At 37.0% G+C, this 22,931-nt stretch overlaps 2 protein-coding genes across 2 annotated transcripts in view; one reads left to right on the top strand and one right to left on the bottom strand.

Annotated features, from left to right (window-relative positions):
• Positions 1–3,217, bottom strand: part of LOC145770943 (SH3 and multiple ankyrin repeat domains protein 2-like) — a 40,679-nt gene extending 37,462 nt beyond the window's left edge. The window contains exons 1-6 of the mRNA XM_082582684.1: positions 3,195–3,217; positions 2,471–2,641; positions 2,022–2,084; positions 1,782–1,844; positions 1,542–1,604; positions 1,302–1,364 (exon numbers count right to left, since the gene is read on the bottom strand). Coding sequence (XP_082438810.1) covers positions 1,302–1,364; positions 1,542–1,604; positions 1,782–1,844; positions 2,022–2,084; positions 2,471–2,641; positions 3,195–3,217 — 446 coding nt within the window. The remainder of the gene's footprint in view (positions 1–1,301; positions 1,365–1,541; positions 1,605–1,781; positions 1,845–2,021; positions 2,085–2,470; positions 2,642–3,194) is intronic.
• Positions 3,218–9,000: 5,783 nt separating this feature from the next.
• LOC145770755 (oxidation resistance protein 1-like) overlaps positions 9,001–22,931 on the top strand; it is a 32,778-nt gene continuing 18,847 nt past the window's right edge. The window contains exons 1-7 of the mRNA XM_082582462.1: positions 9,001–9,535; positions 17,956–18,117; positions 18,730–18,798; positions 19,316–19,406; positions 20,118–20,242; positions 20,645–20,817; positions 22,607–22,752. Coding sequence (XP_082438588.1) covers positions 9,491–9,535; positions 17,956–18,117; positions 18,730–18,798; positions 19,316–19,406; positions 20,118–20,242; positions 20,645–20,817; positions 22,607–22,752 — 811 coding nt within the window. The 5' untranslated portion in view covers positions 9,001–9,490. The remainder of the gene's footprint in view (positions 9,536–17,955; positions 18,118–18,729; positions 18,799–19,315; positions 19,407–20,117; positions 20,243–20,644; positions 20,818–22,606; positions 22,753–22,931) is intronic.

Below are 22,931 nucleotides of genomic sequence, written 5' to 3'. Positions count from 1 at the left end.
AAAACCACATAATTGCTTTGGTTATGAAAGGAAATGAAAACTTTTTTAAGAAACTCTGTTTGAAAAAAAAGGAAAAATCAACCATCATAGAATTTTACCTGAAACAACGAAACAGTTTTTTTTTTTTTGAAAAAGTTTTGAAATACCCTTTGATCTGATATAGGCCAAGCCCAAAAAAGCAGTACTTTCTACACAGAAAAAAATTTATCCATTGCATTCCTCATGAGAGTACCTACTAAAAACCAAAATCTTTCACTAGACCCATGTGACTCAGTCGACGCAAGCATCTGCTTGTAGGCTTTGGACATGCGCAATGCTGCAATTGTGCTCAAATTTCAGTGATTATCGCACGACACGCTAGGTGTTCTTTGCAGCTTTACACTCAGACTCAGGCTACACGACACTTTTACTGGTTCTAACACGTAGTCGCAGGCCTTTTATACTGTAAGTCTGTATGTTCTAAACTCGTATAACGTCAAAAATACCTTTTGCGACTACAGCATGGTTGCTAATTTACTTCCACTAAAATTAAGCATTAGGTTTTGATATTTACAAAAAAGTAACCTTTCAACATGACTACAAATGAAAGTATCTGGCAATATTTGAGTCTTAAGTTTTGATACTCTGTTCACGGGTTGTTCACAGTTGATCTAAATGTTTTGAAAAGCTCCAGATACGTCACAACATGATCATACCATCAATTTCTTTTCCTTACGCTACGATTGATTGATTTGCACCCCCGTGAGCAAGTTGGCTTCCGACACGGACGATCAACCGTAGATAAGGTCACACTTATGACCCAAAACATTGAGGACAACTTTTCGGCTAAGAAGAAAGCTGGAGCCGTGTTTGTTGATCTCACGGCTGCCTATGATACCGTATGGCATAGCGTCCATACCTGCAAGTTACTCCGCCTGCTCCCTGACAGACACATGGTTCATTATGATAGTAGAGCTTGCACAAAACCGCAGTAACAACCGGTAGCGGTCGTCGAAGCAGACTACGCCGACTTAAAAACGTCGGCCCACAGGGCTCAGTTTTGGCTCCTCTCTTGTTCAACATATATACCTACGACCTGCTCCCCACGACCCGGCACTCCGACCAGGCACCTGCCCCCCAGACAACCTGGCACTCCTGCACTCAGCGGGAAACTGGCAGTTAGGGGAGAGGAACCTCAGCCAAGACATGCAAACACTATCAGTATCAGTATACCTCCAGAAATGGATGCTACAACTCAGCAAGGCAAATAATAGATTATGAAACGATTGGAGAGAGTTCACACGAATAACACAGAAACTCACCATCCGAGAGGGGAGGTTCTATCCTCTTCCACTTCCAAAAGAACCTCATCAGGTAGACTCCCCCTAAAATGAGAAAATAAAAATAAATAAACAAATTGTATAGTCTCAAAACAAAAAACATTTAGCATCTATTTCAACTTCAAATTTTAAACATTTACTTTAAGATTTATTTTAACATTTATTTCAACTGTAAATTTTTTTGTTCAAATATTCCGTATTTAGAATAACACAGAAACTTACCATTCGAGAGGGGAGGTTCTATCCTCTTCCACTTCCAAAAGAACCTCATCAGGTAGACTCCCCCTAAAATGAGAAAATAAAAATAAATAAACAAATTGTATAGTCTCAAAACAAAAAACATTTAACATTTATTTCAACTTCAAATTTTAAACATTTACTTTAAGATTTATTTTAACATTTATTTCAACTGTAAATTTTTTTGTTCAAATATTCCGTATTTAGAATAACACAGAAACTTACCATTCGAGAGGGGAGGTTCCATCCCCTTCCACTTCCAAAAGAACCTCATCAGGTAGACTCCCCCTAAAATGAGAAAATAAAAATAAATAAACAAATTGTATAGTCTCAAAACAAAAAACATTTAACATTTATTTCAACTTCAAATTTTAAACATTTACTTTAAGATTTATTTTAACATTTATTTCAACTATAAGTTTTTTTGGTCAAATATTCCGTATTTAGAATAGCACAGAAACTTACCATTCAAGAGGGCAGGTTCTATCTTCTTCCACTTCCAAAAGAACCTCATCAGGTAGACTCCCCCTAAAATGAGAAAATAGAAATAAATAAACAAATTGTGTAGTCATTCTTTATTACAAAAATACATGGAAAATCAGCGGAGCCCTATTGGCATATGCATTTCACTCTAACTGTAGAGTGTAGAGCATCATTAGTGCCTTATTCAAACAGAACCTTAATGGAAATCAATATATGAATTGTGTAGTCTTAAACCAAAAAACATTTAACATTTATTTTAACTTTAAAATTCTAACATTTATTTCAACTTCAAATTTTAAACATTTACTTTAAGATTTATTTTAACATTTATTTCAACTGTAAATTTTTTTGTTCAAATATTCCGTATTTAGAATAACACAGAACACATGAGATAACCTCTACGATAAAAAGATAACAAACAACATATCTACCAAATCTCCGATCCGCGTGCTGTTTGCACAGCTTCTCTCATCTCAGGTTCAGGAGGGCGGTGTTTGTTTTTTATGTGGCGGGTCACTCCCCATTTAGTTTTAAATGAACACCCACAAGTCGGACATGGGTGGTTAGCTGATCTGTGCTTATGCAAAATTTTCTCCTCTCGACTGAAACAACAAAACAAACGCGATCAATGTGTTTAATGATAAACCATCCTCTATGTAAACACACAACCAACCTCTGGAAAGAAATATCACATTTGCGACACACCCCGCATGCTTTTTCGTGCCGTTTCGCTCTCCAATTTGAAGCATGGTTTTTAGAACAGAACTGACACTTGAAACGCGAGTGGTCGTGCGGCTCTTTGCTTTTCACACTATCAAGGAAAAAAATTATTATCAACTACCCACAATTTCATTTTTCATGAAAAAAGATTGAAATTGAGGGAAATTTGGAAGAAATAAAAAAAATATTAATTCACACTCCTAGTCACAACACACATCAAAACAAGAAAAATAAATACCTTCCAAACATTACCCCACATACACGACAGAAAAGATACGATAACTCCACATGCGACTGGAGAGATCACTCTTCTTTAAATGTTTTATAACACTTCCACATTCAAAATTTCTCGAGAAATCATCTAAAAATCTAACGAAAGGAATTTTAAAAAACATACTGAATTCAAATACAAAAAAAAATAATAATGCAACTCACCTGTTAAACAATTTGGATTCCATAATTCTACACCTACTATGCTTTTACCAAGTAGCCTACTCCTTTTGTGTTTAAATACAAACATCAGAGTAAAAAAATTTAATCTGCTCACTCTTTATAGAACACAAGCTTTGTTCTGCTCGCCTCCATATAAAATCTCTGTTTTATAATATGTTATGAGCATTTTTCAATTCCCCGCTTATTTCATAATATGGCGCCTTTTTATCAGTATCTTATCGTGAGAATTTTGAATCGAACCCGGTTACACAATTATATCGCTTCAGAAATACGAATGTGGTAAGCTAATTTCTATGAGAGTGCCATTTGTGGGGAAGCGTGACCTAAGTTCAGTGAGAATAGAATTTAAGTTTTGAATTCTGACATAAAATCAAATGTGCTTGTGGCACACGGAGAAATTATAAAATCAAATGTGTTTGTGGCAACTAGCGTCACTACTTAGCGTCACTACCTTTACAGCTTGTATCTTACATTTACTTACTACTACAGTGTCGGCGGTCTTCCACCTTAACAGCAGGGAGGCACAGCGTGAGATAAACATCAACATTGATGTAGAACGTCTGCCCTACTGTTCCCAACCTACTTATCTTAGCATAACCCTGGACAGGTCACTCACGTACTGCCGACAGGAGTCACTGTGCAAAAAACTATCTACACGCGTCGCACTTTTGAGACGATTGGCGGGTTTCGGCTGGGGAGCTGGTGCCAAAACTCTTTGTACAGCTACCCTAACCCTTGTTCATTCCACCGCTGAGTACTGCGCACCAGTCAGGTGCGTAGTTCTCACACCCACCACATTGATACCGCCATCAACGATGCTCTGCGTACTGTGACTGGATGCCTGAGTCCCACTCCGACGGACTACCTACCCATCCTAGCAGGCATCCAACCTGCTGAGCTACGTCGTAAAGGAGCCACGATTTCTCTAGTTTGCCTCGCTCTGGACCCCCCTCCACTCCATGCAACATTCAAGCGACCACCACCTATAAAGCAGCGGCTGAAATCAAGACGCCTCTTTGTATCTGCCGCACAAAAACTACTTAAGAACGCAGAAGAACTTGGTTTAAGTGCGGAACACTGAACGAACCACAATATGTGGAACACGGAGTGGAAAAATCACTTTCCGTGACTTTATACCCGACGCCAATCCCCGTCCACCGGAGATGTCCCTCGCAAGGCTTGCTTTCAAGTTTTCAAGATGCAATGGTGGATAAGTCTTCAGCATGTTTCTAATGTTAAAATCATTTATACAAATCTGCTGCAAGTGTCAAATCTGGCAACCTTGTTTTAGTAACATTGTTTTTTTGTTTTTTCATATCTTTATCCTGCATTGCGGGAAAGCGGACTTGAGCGCTATCCATCGGTGAACGCCTTCCGACGTACACCTGACCCACGCTGCAGCCGACGGCAATGTCTGTTTCCGGTTGTCTACTCTACTTATGACTTAAATTTGGTACTACCCATTACTCGAATTCGATCACAGCATAGTTAATAAATATACCTAGTTCGCCAACTGAATACGAATCTTGCCGTTTAAACTCGGCACGTACGCCCTCTGTCGGTGGTTAATACGTTTTGCTGACTCAGCATAAACCACTAGAGAAAACCTTTAGAAAATTGGCGAATTGAATGGTTGCGGTGTTTGTTAGGTGAGTTTGGGCTGCTGAATGGGGGGGAATAACGCTAGAAAGAAGAAAATGTGTTACAGAAGTGCTAAACGTTCCTTTTAGGCCTTCACTGTGTAATTTCAATTAAAATATAATACTCCATATGCACGTTTTCCTCAGAGCATACCGTAGCTCAGAATGCTTGCAGCACCAAGTTGATCCATATAGACAGAAAGCACGCAGAAAGGCACTGGTAGCATGACTAGGCCAACAAGTAGTTAAAAGATGATGTGAGTTTTCAAATTACTAAGGAATTGAATTTTGGCTTTTTCAGCAGAAGACCAAAACATACTGTAGGTGGCCTAGTCATGCTACCATGCTAGTCATGCTACTTGTTGGCCTAGTCATGCTACCAGTGCCTTTCTGCATGCTTTTTGTCTATATGGATCAACTTGGTGCTGCAAGCATTCTGAGCTACGGTATGTTCTGAGGAAAACGTGCATATTTATATTTTAATTGAAATTACACAGTGAAGGCCTAAAAGGAACGTTTAGCACTTCTGTAACACATTTTCTTCTTTCTAGCGTTATTAAAACCCCATTCAGCAACCCAAACTCACCTAACAAACACTGCAACCATTCAATTCGCCAATTTTCTAAACGTTTTCTCTAGTGGTTTATGCTGAGTCAGCAAAACGTATTAACCACCGACAGAGGGCGTACGTGCCGAGTTTAAAACAACGGAAGCTGGCGAACTAGGTATATTTATTAACTATGATCACAGGGTAGAGGCAATTATCGTAAAGTTTCTTGCCCAGAGAAACAACAGTAAGTGCGGGTGGCTGGAGTCGAACATGCAGGCTCTCGACTGCGAGCCCAACGCGCTAACCACTCGGCCACTGCTGCCGACTGGCAGTAACTTCTGGACTGGCAGTAACTTCCAGACCGTGTATACGCGGTCCAGAAGTTACGGTAACTTTCAGACCGCAGTAAATCCTGGAGTCCTGGACCGTTACACCGGTAATTGCCACTAATTACTTTGTTCAGTACGAGTTCTAAAAAATACCTCTATCTACGAAGTAAACTTTGAAATGAAATGATATTGATTTTATTGTTCTTCAACATCAAGATCACGTAAAAAAAGTGATCTTAGATCAAGATCACCAAAATAAAAGTCATCTTTAAGATCATGCCATTTCTGGATATAGCCTACTATTGATTAAAATACTCTCAAAATTCGCAATTTTAGGGTTTTTTTCAACATTTTTTTGGGAAGCCTCCCATTTTCCCTCAATTTCGAGATCGCTGCTGGGCTCACTGACATGTGCGGTAATATTCATTTATCCCACCAAATTTTGTGCTGGCTACGCCACTGATGTTACTTCACTCTATATGGCCTTTCCTGCAAAGTCCGCCCCGATAGCTCAGTTGGTTAGTGCGTGACTTCATAAACAAAGAATCTTTAAGATCAAGCGGCGCTGGTTCGACTTTCGGGGTGTGCGCTTGAGCAACGCATTCTAAGGACAGCTCTCAATGCAGCGGCACCTAAAATAGATTTAATAATTCCCCGGCAACAACACTTCAATCATCGGAAACTTCACTCTTGCCATCTCGGTAACCGGCCCTGCGTCAAAAGCCTCTACAAGTATGTGAAACTACCAGAAATAACCTATCAAGACTATGTCAGTCCGAGGATAAAGATTTAAAACCAACCAACCAATATCATCAATATGTTTTGTTTTTGTCATCAATATGTTTTGTTTTTGTTTTTTTTGTTTTTTTTCTGCGTATGTTGTTGTTGAAGCGCGGGAACGTTTCAACGTTTTATTTTTTCTCTTGTAAGCTTACTTTAAATGGCAAAATCGTAATTTCCGTAGGGTGGCAATTGACAAGTAGACCGTATGGTCGTCTCGTTGTCTCCCTGTCGGTATGGGAACTTGTGTAACTTTTGTATTGTGTATATTGCATATTTCAAACATGTACCTATGTTCCTGTTACTGACAAATAAAACATTGATTGAAAAAAAAACAAAAACCAAACAGTGTGGCATTAGACTTGTTGCAAAATACACTGTAGCTACAGTAATTTTGTTGACTTCTTGTCAGAGTAGCTAAGATTGCTGTATAATTGAACTAACGAGTAATGACAACAATAGTTGTTACTTTGCAAAGAAATGTGTTTCTCTAACTTGCGTCGTTGATAAATATATTTAATTCAGTTTCATTCCTGACAAAAGTTCCTTTCTGGCTCGATATTTTTTATAATTCATGCTTGGTTGATTTTTAACTTGCTTGAGTGCAGATGCTTAATAACAAACTTTTTAATTTTTGGAGTTGCCAGTTGTATTTTTCTTTGCTACATAGCTGTGGGCTTGGTCAATTAGCCAGGGCTTATCACATATAGTTGTGAAATAACTTTCCTTAAAAGAAAAAGTAGCAGTAGCATACCAGAAAAAGTAGCGTAGCCTTTATTTTATTTTTGGAAATGAGATAAAATTTATCTCAGACTAGCAATAAAAAATTTTCTAATTGAGCTTGCAACAACTTTGTATCAATCAGCATATCAACATACAAGTTACTTTTTGTATTTATGGTCCACAGAATGAATAAGTTTTTTTACTACATAGCTTTGCTTAAAACCAGTCTTAAGGTATGAACCCTTTTCAATACATCAATTTATAGGCCTACCAATTCCCAACATTAGATAAGTGAATTTTTCATACTAAACTAAGTTTGAAAATGATCTAAACTAAAATTTTAAAGAATGGAAAACAAGTGTCATGTATATCCAATTTGATAATAGCAAAATTTGCTACCATTCCAATTAAAAAGCAATACAAAATGTATCTACAGACTATCTCAGGGCAAAGCATTTTCATTGTTTGAGGTTTTGTTTGCAATATCCTATGTACGTTACTAACGTTAGTACAAAAGCCTAAATGTATATTAGGGCTGTTGGCACTGTACTAGTATGCCTTCATTGCTTTTTTTCACCACCTTTGTTCCTATTGTTTACATTAATTCATTTTGTTTTGATGTTTTATCATATTATCTTTTTTTAGATTTTATTACTTCATGGAGTCCGACGCTGTTGGCTATGAATTTTATTATTGTTGAGCACAATTTGGATAGAGTCATTGGCATCAATGAAAAAAATATAAAACAAACAATTTTATGAATGGATACAATGTCTACATTGACTTTGTTTTAATAATTTGACACCAATTTGTGATTTATCTTAGATCGCTTGTCAATACAATAGATGGATGGAACAGAGCTGGTGTACAAGTCTCTGCCCTGGTTATAAATGGTATGATGTGATAATTCATCAAAGATTGGAATCGACCAAGGCATGTCGGGTAAAGTATGTCAACACTGAACAGTATTCAGTCAAGCGAAAGCTATTTACGCCTGTACTAGTTTCCTTTTACTTCGTTATTTTCTCACCCTAACCTTTTGGGTTAGATGAGGGTTTCGGTTGGGGTTAGAAAATAGTAAAGCAAAGATTAAACAGCTACTTTGCCCTATATTTTTAGTTAATTCCAATCTATGACATCATGGCATTTTGATTAGGGCTGACACTTGCTCACCAGCTCCAATGAAACAATGTTAAAATAAAGCTTTTAAACTTTTGTGTACATTGAACTCAAATTCAAAGACCCTCTACGTACAAACCTTAAAAAATAATATTTGCATTATGGCTTTCAATGTTTCAGTTGGGCTATACTGCTTTTAAAGTTCTCAAAATTTTATTTTAGAAATGGCTTCAACAGGTTAATTAGGCTAGCCTAATTTGTATAGGCCTAGTTACCATGGCTTATGTAAAACATTTTATCATCAACTGTATTGAGTTATTTTATCGTTCAATCTTTGTACAAGATGCGCAATAGCTGCTTTCTTGTTAAAAAGAAAAAAAAACTTGCATTTGTTTGCTGATTTCAAAAGTATTTGTAAAATATTTTGAATGTAATCAACCACCCTTGCAGGAATTTGAAATGATATCTTCTGACAACCAAATTTTGCAAGACTCCAAACTAAGGAAGCTTTCAAATCAACCCAAAGAAACAACTATTTATTATGTAACTACCATCAATATATAAAAATGAAAAGCATCATTTTTAGTTTTTGTTCAGTTCATGTCAGTTTAAACAAACTTGTTTAATTAATGCTGTTTGTATGAAAAGGTTGGTGTAGTTACTTTTAATCTTTCAGAAAAAAGTTTAAATTTGTTTCAATATTTCCAGGTAGTTATTTTTATGAAACAGCACAATTCATAATTTGTATTACTTTGACATGATGTTCATGTTATAACCATCACAAGTGTAAGGGTAATCAATCTAACTATTCTTTATAGACATTTAGTCATGAATAGCTAGTAGTAGTAGATTATAATGTTGTATGAGGTTCTGTATAAAGTTTAAGTTTAGATAAGTGGCAGTGCCTATAACAAAAGTGCTTGAAAGTGGAAAATGAAACATGAAAACTTACGTTTGTATGTATAGTGTACACTGTACAGTGACATACTTGGATAGATAGCACAAATTTCTACTTTAGAATTTTAAAAATTACCATGACCACTGTGTACTTTTTAGTTTTTTTTGCATTTTCAGGTGAATAGTCAAGATACCTTACGAAGCATTGCTGTGACTTGCAGTACCACTACATCTGCTTTAATGAAGCTGAACAGACTGCCATCAACATACATATATCCTGGCCAGGTAAGGAAACACTGTTTTTTATTCTTTCCTGTGAGACAGGTTTGTTCTAATTTCATGGCAGGTGATGGACAGCCAAGTTAGTGTAGCTTCGATCAATCCTGCAATGCCATGCATTCCATTTGGTGCCTTGTAAAATGTGACATCCAAGAACGACATGGTCAGTAGTTTGTTTCTAAGCACACATTTGCAGCCCGATGAGGCACCCAAAATCCACTTGTGCATAGGCTATTGTTTTTTTATTGCATCTCAAGAAGCAAATTATTGGTTTTCACTTTAGTGATGAAAATTTTTTTAAAGAATTTGTAGGCCTACATAGTGATAAAATGTGTATATATATTGTTGACTGTAATCGAATGGGCGAGTTTTTTGGTTCAGTAGTTACAGTAAGTTATACTGTATAATAGACCTCCCCAATCCCCGGACCTTTTTTTGTTTTCATCTATATTGTGACTTTTCTGCATGGGTTTTCAATGCTGATTTCAAAAATATTCATAAAATTTTTTTTCGATCCACGTCTGGGAAGTTATTTGCTGTTGCTTAGCAACAACTTTTCATAAAATTACAAAAATCTCCTTTAAAACCCCTTTACTTTTAACCTGGTATCCTGATATCTAGATTATCGGAAAGCATTTCTTCTGCTGAAGAATTAAAAAAAAAAATTATTAAAATTGGACAATCGGTACCAGAGTTATGACTGTTTAAGTACCCAGATTATGCAGTCACGCATGACTGATTTTTGTTAATTTATTGCCAAATGATATACTAGAAAAATGGTGAAAGTTGCTGTCAAGGGGTTTTTGGGGGTAAGGAGTTCAAAAAATATATTAAAAAGTGTCTCAGAGCAACAGAAAAAAAGTTATTAAAAAATTGATACGAACAGTCATGCATGAATGATTTTGTCGCAGTCGCTTCATTCCTACAATGAGATGTATTCCTTAGGCACCACAAACGTTAAATGCCTGGAGTCATATACAGTATAACGTGGAGCCGATCATCTCAATGTAGCTAATATCTGGGTATCCATTGCACTTGATGTTAGAATACACGCTTCATTGCTCGGAAAGAGCTCTGATCAAGTGCAAGATGGTCACAGTCCGCCACAATTTCAATAGCATCTCTCACCCAGCATAATGTAGTCTATGTATCTAAATCATGTGGCAAAAAATGGATTAAGTCAGCTGAACTTAACGATAATCTTCTGTAATGCATTTCAGGTTTCACTATTGATCAGTTAGCATTTTCTACTTGTATCTTGTATGATTAATATAGCGTATTGTATACACTTCTACTGTCTAATATTCCGTGTGTATTCATGTATCCATCATGGAGCTGAGGAAGAGTAAAATAAACAATGGTGGTTTGCTTGGTAATTTGCAGCCTTTAAAACATTTTAAGGAAGGACAATTTAGACCAACTACTGGAGATGTTCTTCAGAAATACATATATCATCTTCAATTAAATCCTCGTAACCACCAGAGTGGGAAGCTCGCAGCTTGAGATCCAGCAGTATGTCCAGTAAAAGTATGGCAGCCTGCTTGCATTCCACTGATGACAAAACAAAATATCCAAAACAAAATTATTCGTTTGGTTGATGAATACAAGAAATACAAACATGACAAAAAGGAATCTGCTGCCTTAATTAAATTTCGAGAAACACTGACAACACGATTTAGGATATCTGCTAAGAATGCCGAAAATCTTATTAACAAAAACAAAACATTGCTACCAGAAGATAAGGCAGAAGATATACAGTTTCTTAAATTACTTGAAACAAACCAACCAGCATCTCTTGGACCCCTTGATAGAAAGAGGTTGAAACGCTTCAAGAATTATGCATTGAAGAATCGAATAAAGGTAATAAAGTATGATGTATGTTTATTCCCAGTATGCTTAACAGCCTAATGATTTTTAAAGTAACTTACCTATTAATTTTTGATACGGATGCATAAACAAGACATTTTTTACAGATAAATGCAGATTCTCAGTGCAGATTCGACTTAATTTATTGTGAAAATGACGAAGAGAGGAAATTAAGTCCTGAGGTAGATGACTGAGAATCTGCATTTATCTGTAAAAAACGTCTTGTTTATGCATCCGTATCAAAAATTAATAGGTATGTTACTTTAAAAATCATTGGGTTGTTAAGCATTCTGGGAATAAACATACATCATACTTTATTACCTTTATTCGATTCTTCAATGCATAATTCTTGAAGCATTTCAACCTCTTTTTATCAAGAGGTCCAAGAGATGCTGGTTGGTTTGTTTCAAGTAATTTAAGAAACTGTATATCTTCTGCCTTATCTTCTGGTAGCAATGTTTTGTTTTTGTTAATAAGATTTTCGACATTCTTAGCAGATATCATAAATCTTGTTGTCAGAGTTTCTCGAAATTTAATTAAGGCAGCAGATACCTTTTTGTCATGTTTGTATTTCTTGTATTCATCAACCAAACGAATAATTTTGTTTTGGATATTTTGTTTTGTCATCAGTGGAATGCAAGCAGGCTGCCATACTTTTGCTGGACATACTGCTGTATCCCAAGCTGCGAGCTTCCCACTCTGGTGGTTACGAGGATTTAATTGAAGATGATATATGTATTTCTGAAGAACATCTCCAGTAGTTGGTCTAAATTGTCCTTCCTTAAAATGTTTTAAAGGCTGCAAATTACCAAGCAAACCACCATTGTTTATTTTACTCTTCCTCAGCTCCATGATGGATACATGAATACACACGGAATATCAGACAGCAGAAGTGTATACAATACGTTATATAATCATACAAGATACAAGTAGAAAATGCTAACTGATCAATAGTGAAACCTGAAATGCATTACAGAAGATTATCGTTAAGTTCAGCTGACTTAATCCATTTTTTGCCACATGATTTAGATACATAGACTACATTATGCTGGGTGAGAGATGCTATTGAAATTGTGGCGGACTGTGACCATCTTGCACTTGATCAGAGCTCTTTCCGAGCAATGAAGCGTGTATTCTAACATCAAGTGCAATGGATACCCAGATATTAGCTACATTGAGATGATCGGCTCCACGTTATACTGTATATGACTCCAGGCATTTAACGTTTGTGGTGCCTAAGGAATACATCTCATTGTAGGAATGAAGCGACTACGACAAAATCATTCATGCATGACTGTTTGTATCACTTTTTAATAAATTGTTTCCTGTTGCTCCGAGACACTTTTTAATATATTTTTTGAACTCCTTATCCCCAAAAACCCCTTGACAGCAACTTTCACCATTTTTCTAGTATCATTTGGCAATAAATTAACAAAAATCAGTCATGCGTGACTGCATAATCTGGGTACTTAAACGGTCATAAATCTGGTACCGATTGTCCAATTTTAATATTTTTTTTTAAATTCTTCAGCAGAAGAAATGCTTTCAGATAATCTAGATATCAGTAGGGGTGGGCAAATAATGGCATTTTGATAATAGTATTTCCAGGACCCAATTTTTTTATGGCCATTTTTCTCTTTGAATAAGAATCCGATGAGTTCTTTTGTCAATGACGTCATTTTAGGTTGGTTCAGCGGCAATTTTCAAAATGGCCGCTGAAAAATTGATATTTTCCATCAATCAGATGAAGATTTGATCATATAAGTCATGTAATATGTCTAAATATAGGTTGCTTGGGGCGTAGATTCCTAAAATTAACTCACTTTTGCGATTCACTGCATTGCTGTGGCGATATCATCTGAAAGTACGAAAAAAAACGCTTTTTACATGAAAAATTAAAATTTTTTGGTGTGTTTCACCATCTAACAGAAAATAATCACATGAATATCTCATTGACAATCATTTCCGGATAATTACACATGCCAGTTCACATAATTCTGCTCAAAAGAGAGTCCACAGTCGTCGTAATGTTGGATACTGGCTTTAGTACATTTTTAATGAAGGACTTCAGTTCTTCTGCACCAAATTTTTCAACCCGGTATCGTCCGTCAGCCGCCTTAACTCGTCTCATTTGTCGAATTTCGGGTGCTATAGTTAGTCGAAGATGGCTAACTTCGGCTAAAAGTTGTTTTCCACTCAAACATTCCAATAAATCAAGCAATGTACCTATAACTGGACCGCCATGCAACTTGCACAAGTCGATCTGACGTAAGGTCTTCAGTGTCTTCTTGTTCTTTAGATCTGCTTTTTTAATCAGTGAAAATTTTTTTGTTGCCTCGACAGTAGTCAGAAAGTCCGATTCCAGTTTTTTCACGCTGTTGACTTCTTCTGAGCATCTTGCCCATTTCCAGCGTGCTTTCTTTTCCAATACAGATTTTTGTTCAAAGCTAGAGTCCACCAGTAAGCCATTTGTGAAAACCACATTTTTCCGCGAGGGTGTAGTAGCCCAACAGACGTACTCCCACCTGTAACTCTTATACGATTGTCAAATTTTGCAAACTGTGACTCGCAGCCCAAATTTGTCAGTGGTGCCTGCTTCAGTGCTTCTCTATTTACGCCCAGGTTTACATCTTGCCACAGGAATTCGACTGCCGAACGTTGCCTCTCCACAGAATCAATAACTTCCCCCATCACTGCAGCTTCCAACTTATCCAGACCACTTGGTTCGCCTTTTCGCTTGGCCTCCATCACTTCTTTCATCACATTCAATTTTTGATAAAAAAAAAACCTTCACTCCATTCCAATTTCTGTCGTCATGCCGCACCTTGTTGTCAGTCTCATCAATGCCCAAAAATTGCATCAGAGGGAATATGATTACATTTCCCATTTTGGTGTAGATTTCTGAGCATCGCGTGAACCATTCATTCTGAACGTATGCGGCAACTGCAAGCACCAACTTATTGCTGTTGATGTCTACCACTTAGTTAAAGAACGCATCTATGTGCACACAATGTTGCAAATACAACCGCGCTAAATCTGCAATACGCCCAAATCGGTTAGATACAAATCCTCTGAATCCTCGGTGATCAATATTAGTATCTTCCATCCACTGTGTATAGTCATTGTAAAGCGAAACACTGTGAGACGCATGACTTGGCGAAAACAACTTAGCGAGTGCTGTGAGTCCTAAGGTATGAACTGATGTGCCATGGGAGCCGAAGACTTTCTCACCAACAGTTAGTGGTAAGAGATTTTGCAATCCAATTTTCTGCTCAGCATTTTTGTACACTTTATCTATGCCGTGGTCAACACACAGTATTATGTGAGCACAATATTTTAATCGCTTGTAGGTGTCTATGTCCAGTTTGTCCAGTAAAACATTACAATCCAGCCGCCCGGTTAGACATCCAAAAGTCAATTTGACTCTTGATATCCTCCACAGTGCAGTTCGCGAGGACAGCTAAGGTTTTCAATTTGAAACTGTACGCTTTCGCTCCGTCTTCACCGGAATGACTCAAATTTTCCACGTAACCAGTAGTAAATGACCTTTTATCACCAGCATTTCCAACGATTGTAATGCGATCTGTTTGAACATCGTAATGACGGTGACCGGCAGCTTTCTGTGTGTCATCGAGGCCTGTAGTGATAACTTTATCATCTTTATGCAGCAGCTGTCGCGCGACTTACTCGAGATTCAAATGCGATGCATCTTCGAGATAACGCGATATCGTACGTCGACTTGGGAGTACGTAAGTCAGATCACGTACTGTTTGGTCAGGTTCATCATCATTATTGTCATCGCTATGCATTCCATCATCATATTTGTTCCCGGCATTGCAGTTTTCCTCGTTCTCGGTTCGCCATTGTTGACCAAATATCATATTAGCTACGTTGACGATTAGTTTGCATATTTCATTGGGCGATGCGGCCGTTTCTGAGAAACCCCGGACCAAGCAATGTATGACTGTCTCATTGAAAGATTTTCGTCCAGTCCACACCTTCGCTGACGGGAACTTTATTTCTTCTGATGTTACGGTTTGTTTCTCAGCTGACTCTTTTGACCAACGAAGCTTTCTGTTGGGAAATGTTATTTGGGATGTCGATGGTTCAGAAGCCTCGTAGCTGACATCCTTGTCTGTATCGACTGCACAGTTCATTGCTTCTATGCTCTCTAGATTATCCAGTTCTCGCTGTTCTCTCTTCCTTTCCTCAATCGCAAGAACCTGGACCCAGCAAAACAAAAAATCGGGATGAAAGTTTTCTTGAGCTGACGGAAGTTCGCGCGCTATTTTCGCTTCATGTGTGAAGTTCAGTGAACGAAGTTTGCGGAAGTTGACAACAGCCACGAACTAAAAGTACAAAAACGAATATCCGTGAACTTCCATGCAGTTTGAAAGTGCCTTCTCAATCTTCCTGGTAACATGGTTGCATATAACAAGAAGCTCAAACGATCATTGGCGTAATAAATACACAAATAATAACCTAAAAATGATCTTTTCTGCAGAATAATACAAGAAGGTGTCATGCCAGGTAGCTAAAAGTGCTTTTATTGTAATTTTTGACCCTCAAAACATATGTTTAGACATATTGCACAGGTATATTCGTCTCACTCGTATGTCCTGAGAGCAAAATAGCCATTTTTGGCCGCCATTTTGAAAATGGCCACTGAACCAACCTATTATGACGTCATAGAGCAAAAAATCAACGGATTCACATTTACCAGCCCAAATGGCATTAGAAAAAATGGGTCCTGAAAAATCGACTTGAATTTGCCCACCCCTAATATCAGGATACTAGGTTAAAAGTAAAGGGGTTTTAAAGGAGATTTTTGTAATTTTTATGAAAAGTTGTTACTAAGCAACAGCGAATAACTTCCCAGATGTTGATCGAAAAAAAATTTTATGCATATTTTTGAAATCAGCATTGAAAACCCATGTAGAAAAGTCACAATATAGATGAAAACAAAAAAAAGTCCGGGGATTGGGGAGGTCTACTGTATAATGAATTGGCCAACAACAATCATGTTTTACAAGTATTAGAAGCTTGTTAATGTAATATTAGTCATTGCTATGAGATGCAGCTGTTACCTATGATATTTTTAAAATTATGTAATTCTGCCAATTTTTCAAATGGCACAGAGAAATGACCAGTAAAAACAACTGAAAATATAGAAGGCCATTAATAAATCATCCATGAGTTTGTAACTTTGTGTCTGAAGTATGAACTATTTTGAGTGATAAAAATATTGAATTAGTGAGTACCTTACATGACATTGAAGGACAGTCTCCTGGGCGCATGTCAGCTATACGGCCTACTGTGTTGTCGGGAAAATTAAGGATTGGCACACTTTATCGCATGATTATTTAGGGTTAGACACTATTCTCAGTAAAGTGCATTTTATTGGATGCATGGTGGTTGTGACAGTATGGCGTATTATTCTAACTGGTGATATTCAAGTAAGCATAATAACTACATGGAACATTCTTTAGAAAGCTAAATATCTATCAATTGTAATGAAAACTGGAGAAACAAACTCATATGAATGTACTAATGTATTGGCAATTCATAGACAAGGTCTATCACAATAACATAGCGATTTTGTGTTTGGAAACCGGCATTGTTAGCTAAAGCCATTGATGTTTCCTCTTTCTTTGTTTTTGAACAAACCTATTGATTTTATAGAATCCCTGCATTCCATGCGATAAAAATGTAAAGAAAATCCTGCATATGCCACTGATTTACATAGACCTAGTTGCTTTTCATATCTCATCGGCTCCTGACGCAGTTTCCTTTTACAATCCCCGTCTGAGTAACGTTAAATCAATGAGGAAAATAAAAACAGAGAGAGACTGTTCACCAGGCATTTCATAATTAAAGTAATTTGCGTTCTTCTGGTGACTATTTACTAGGTTACCTCCTGATGTTAAAGATGATAGCTAGCTTTATGTATTTCCGACATTTCCTTTGTTTTCGACATTTCCGACGTTTTTTTTGTGTTGTGCCATCGTTGCTGAACAGGTTGTGTTAACCTGTTTTAGCCACCTTGACAAAGTCAGTCGTGCTGACTGACGAAACGTCGGAAATACATAAAGCTAGTTATCATCTTTAACGTCAGGAGGTAACCTAGTACATAGTCACCAGAAGAACGCAAATTACTTTAATAAGGAAAATGTTACCATTTTTTGTAATGTATAGCTATTACCAATACCAGTATGTTATATGAGCGAATAGATTTGTTTCTGCAGTTTTTATCACAATTGTTGGACATTGTGCCTTTCTTAAGAGCGTTTCATGCTGTTGCGTTGCTATTGGACTTACCTGTTGTGTGTGATCGTCACCTGTTTATTATTAATATATACTGTTCTGTCACAACCACCAAGCACTCAATAATATGTACTTTACTTATCGCACAGGGACACATTGAGAACGTCTATTTGGCTTACGCCTAAGTGACTGCACTTAAAAGGCATGCTATGAGATTACTAAATTAAGAGTGTGTGTATTTGTATTTTCTTTAATTGATGAATTAATGATCTTTAAATAACAAATAATGTTTATAGATTCTTTTCCTTCCAAAAGTAGAGAGGAATAATTCGGAATGTAACTCCCCAATCAATTCAAGTCCAATTTCAAATGATCTCATTGGTGACGAATTCTCTTTCTTAGCTCCTCTTTCTCCTTCCATGTCTCCTCTTACAGAAGCGACTCCCAACGCCAAGAAGGTGTTTATGTCAATATTTTTCTTTGCTACCTTAATAACCTAATTAAAAGTCTCCGTTGGTTAACATTCGCTATTGGTGCTGGTTAGTCTGTCATAAATAATTTTTGAAGCCTGTGCTGTGCGAGCCCAGGCTGCCCAATGATCTTTAGTTTCGGATAAGTGTGTCTGCAGTGATTCTTTGCTTTTGTTGTTTTTGATTTCCTCACAGGATATTGCTTGACCAACAGCAGAGGAGTAGCAATATGATGCTATTCAGTGATATTGACCTGACGTGTTTCAAGTGAAGACCATTACCAATTATGCGCGGGATAGAACAATTTGCAAACGGTTTTAAAATATTGACAAAAGTTTTATTATTTTCTTTGTATCTTTATGGTACGTTTTGTTCCATGCAAAGTGGCTTGTGACTGGATTAAATCCACGTCGTACTTAGGAGTTAAATGTGCAATAAATGACCGTGAATTGCAAGAGATTCAATGATATATAAAACTATTTGTAAACCACATATATATACATTAACTTCTTGCACCATATTTATTGTTTATTTTCAAACGTTTCCCTCGCTTTAACATTTTGACCTGCTCTAATATCTGTGGTTACTTTTCACAAATAGTTCCACGACTTGGCTATGGTCTCAGCTCCTGATCAATGTATGCAGGCCACAAAGGAAAGCCTCAATCAAGTAAGTGGGTTGAAGTTGTTCACACTACTTCCTTCATAATAAAGCATCTAGGCCTAGGGTATAACATAATATTTTGTTTTGATTTCTTGCATTTATGTAACACCGTATTCTTTCATTCGATAGATGTCGTATTCTCGTATGTACAGAAATTAAGGTTATAAAAACTACTGCTGAGTTATCAGTTCTGTCATTTTTCTTTAGTGTTTTCTTGTACCATGCCTGTTTCAGGCTTAGCTGTTCATGTACAATTGTTTGAAATAGAAACTAAGTAATAAGGAATTGAATACTGAATTTATTTGCTTTCTTAAGGAACCACGTTGTATTAGGCGTACAGTTGACTGTTGAAATAATTAAGACCTTTACAATTGTCGCTTGAATTTTGAAAAGTATTTTGATTTTCATCATTTGCTGAACTGCAAGGTGGCAAGTTGAGTTCTACTTTGTTAGCTCTGAAATATGCGTAGGCCTACTTACACTTGTCACACAACTGAACGGCTTGTAATTAACTTTTGAACAGTTTCCACCATCCGTAAATTGCAATGGCATATTGGAAGGTGGTTCGGTGGTGTCCAACTTGCTGGCTTCAACACAATTTTTCGGTTCCCACGGTATGTTGTTCGTATTGAATACTTTGTTTATAAGTCGCTTGCAAGGCCTAAAATCTCCTTCCGTGGGCAGTTCTTCTCTCAACTAGCGAGGAAAGTGACTTTCTAATGTATTTGGAAACTTAGGTGTAATGTTCATCGTTGCATTTCAGCTTTGCTATTGCTAGTGAATATTTATAACTTTTTAAGTTGTAAGTTGCTGAATACAACCTGATTATGTAAAGTACTTGCTAAGTTGTTGAGTCCTCAATGTTATTTTATCATACTGTAGCTTATGAGAAAACCACCAAAAATGTATTGCTTTTGTGTGAAAAATAGTAGCCTGCACATATAGTAGTTTAACTTACACACATCTCTGCTCCTTTAACGAGTCGCCTGGTTCACTGCATTGTCTCTGGCTGGTAGGAAAAGCTGTTGATGTCTTGAACTTTTATGTTGTTTGCGCAATTGGCAACGTTACTTCTACTGCGGGAATGCAGTTAGTCTTGCAGATAAAAGTTGGTTTTTGTCGCTTGGCTGATATGCAGGTACTGTATGATATACTGTATTTTAATAGCTTCATGAAATTCAATCTTTATAACTGACGTGCAAGGACAAGTCTTTGTTTCTGTGACAATCAACACTATTCTCAGCCCTTTTCATAAAGTCTTTATTCCTAAAATTCAAGCTCTTTTTTAAACTGGAAATTACCGGTTCGTGCACGTATTGCTTCAGAAGGAAGAAATCTGGTAAAGACTTCGGCGCAATTCAACAGGATGTCATCGCACGAATCAATTCACTTGGCAACGTTTGAAGAAAAGTTCATAAAAACGAAAGCGCACTTGGTTACTACGTCACAGGTAGCCTATTGTAGCAGTTACTTTATATTTCTGCGTGCTCGGTGATTCATCAAGGTATTTTGTTGATTTAACGTAAAAACTGATAGGGTTGCTTTTTCACTTATATACTTTTTCGTGTTTAAAAAATCAAAGGAACATTTTTTTTTGTAAAACTTTAATGATTGGAAACTTTGTGGATTGACAAAAGAGTGAAGTTTAGCGTTTTGTCGCTTCTACATTTTTTAAGCCCCTGCCATGTTTTGGTAACTACTATTTTTCGCTTTAATCTTCACATTACTCTACGAAATCTTTGCTTTAACTTGGCGACATTTTTGGCGGTTACCCAAGATCCTAGGCTTACCATTTTACATGTAAAAGAGCAAGCCATGATGTGTGTCAGCGCTAATCTGTTAGACGCTGCAGGATTTTGTTCGAGGTACCTTTCTGGTCACCCTCTCGTCTGTGATGTTCGACCCCGATCAATGTGACCCTCTCACCATTGAAAATGGCTACAAAGCTTACGAAGTTATGCACAAAATCAAAGACATTGACTCCGCAACTATGTATAAAGGAACAAGACGTTTGCAAAGCCGTGGGTGAGAGTTGACTGCAGCAAAGTAGTTGAGTTGTTTACTAATATAATTTTTTTATATTTATATCGACATATATTGTAACATTATCTCAACAGTTGAATATGTGTAACATTGACATGTATCTATTACTCTCAATCGCATGATATAGGGTCACACATTTTTAAACAGCACTTAGTCGTAATTAAAACAGGAAATTTTGAAATTAGAGAGCACAGCTATGTAAGATTGCTTCTTTATGACGTATGCTTTTAGTGACATGAGCTACATGGCTGTGCACCTTTGTAAGGAGCGGGCCTTCGTGAGTCGTGACTGCCATTTGTGGAAATTGAAAGATTGCCTAGCTTTGTTTACATGCACGCGCTCTTGTAGCAAACAATCCAGCAGCAGTTGAAGTCAGCGCACGTTTCACCCGATCAGTCGTTTGGCTTTCGTTACTTCACTTCCTATGTTGCATACGCCTCCATGCTTTGTATTTCCTGTCATTGATTTTGAAGTTTTAAGAAAGTTTTCTTTTTAAAGACTAAAGCCTTTCGAAATGGCAACTTTTTTATACCGTGGTCATTTTTGTGATTTATTTTCATATTTTTAAATCATGTGTCGTATTTATTTTATAAATTGTAAATGTAATTTTCTGATATTGCATAGCTCAGGGGTCGGCAACCTGCTGCTCCGGAGCCGCATGTGGCTTTTTAGCTCCTCTGAAGTTCCTCCCGTTAGATTTGATTAAACTTGAAATTTAAATTTGCAAAAAAACAGTATCAAAGCAATGTTTAATAGTTCTACAAGATGGCACAACAATGAGACCTCATTGAGTAATACTGTCTGTCACAAAATAATAGATTTTTGCAGTTTTCTTATTCAAGTTTTTACTGGTCAGTGGTCAGTTTATTGCTTTTAGCGCGAACAGCATATCTTTTCTATCAGTAACCATGCAAATCAAAACGAGAAAGGTTTAAGACGAAAACAGAGGATTTAAGTTAACATGAACAGATAACTTTGCATTCAATGTCAATGATGTTGGCATACCTGTCCTGTATGCAAATGTCAAGAAAAAATACGAAAACAAAAAAAAATTGACGGACATAAAGATTTTCTGAAGGGCATATAGGGCATTTGCTGCAAAGTGCCTCATAGGAGGTGGGCCGAAATAAGCAGCATTCAAACTAATGCAAAAAGCATAGAAGAATAAGGAAGCTTTTAATAAGGGGGTAAAAGCCCCATGCCAAACCAATGCTGCTAGTTTTGTGGCAGGTCAAGAGATTGTTAAGCGTAGAAAGCCGTTCACAGACGGAGATTATATAATAATTAATCGTTTCTTATAAGGTAGCAGAGAAACTGTGTTTTCATCTGTATTTGCAGAAATACCTGCCACGAAATACGTATATTAAGTCCTGCCGCTCTTTACTGGACATATCTGCTGAAAGATGTATCTAGCAAAATGGCTCTTTTGTTAAAAAAGGTTGCTAATCCTTGGCATAGCTCAATGGTTCGTTACATTGTACATATGTTGCTGTATGGAAAGAGATCCAACCGGTTAATCTTCTTTCATCATAAGGACATTCTTCATGTTCCATTTATCATTCTTCGTTAATCACATTATTGATAATACGATTTGATGAATATACAAGATAAGAATCGATTGTTTTCTTTGCAAGAATAAGAAAATTGCCACTGGTTTTCGTTTTACTCAGCGAGTAGGGTTTTACAGTTTAATAGCTTCTAGTGGCAGTGACCGTTTTTGCACCACTGTACTGTGTCTATTTCATTCTACTAATTTAAAATATTTTTCCAGTTCAAATTCAGGATTATCTGCTTTAGCAAAGAAAGTGAGCATTGAAAACGACGATCCTGCCGATGTACCTACGAATGACGTAGTGATGACGTGTGGTGATGTAACTACTGATATCGGAACGAGTTCGACGTGTTGCACACAAAGCGGTAATGCCCTACATTTCAACTTGTTTATGTGCCGCACAAAGTGATGCAATTCCGCTCAAATCACGCATGTTTAGGTTTATTGCGAAAGTCCAGGCTATGATAAATTGATAGGTTGTCGAAAATACGTTAACGGAATGTTATGCGATGTAATTTTCTAGTTTTCAACTTGTGTTTTTGTC

The sequence above is a fragment of the Aplidium turbinatum genome, chromosome 5, assembly GCF_918807975.1.
Source record: "Aplidium turbinatum chromosome 5, kaAplTurb1.1, whole genome shotgun sequence".
Taxonomy (NCBI): Eukaryota; Metazoa; Chordata; class Ascidiacea; order Aplousobranchia; family Polyclinidae; genus Aplidium; species Aplidium turbinatum.
Note: the sequence above shows the minus strand (reverse complement) of the source record. Positions and strands in the feature narration are given on the sequence as shown.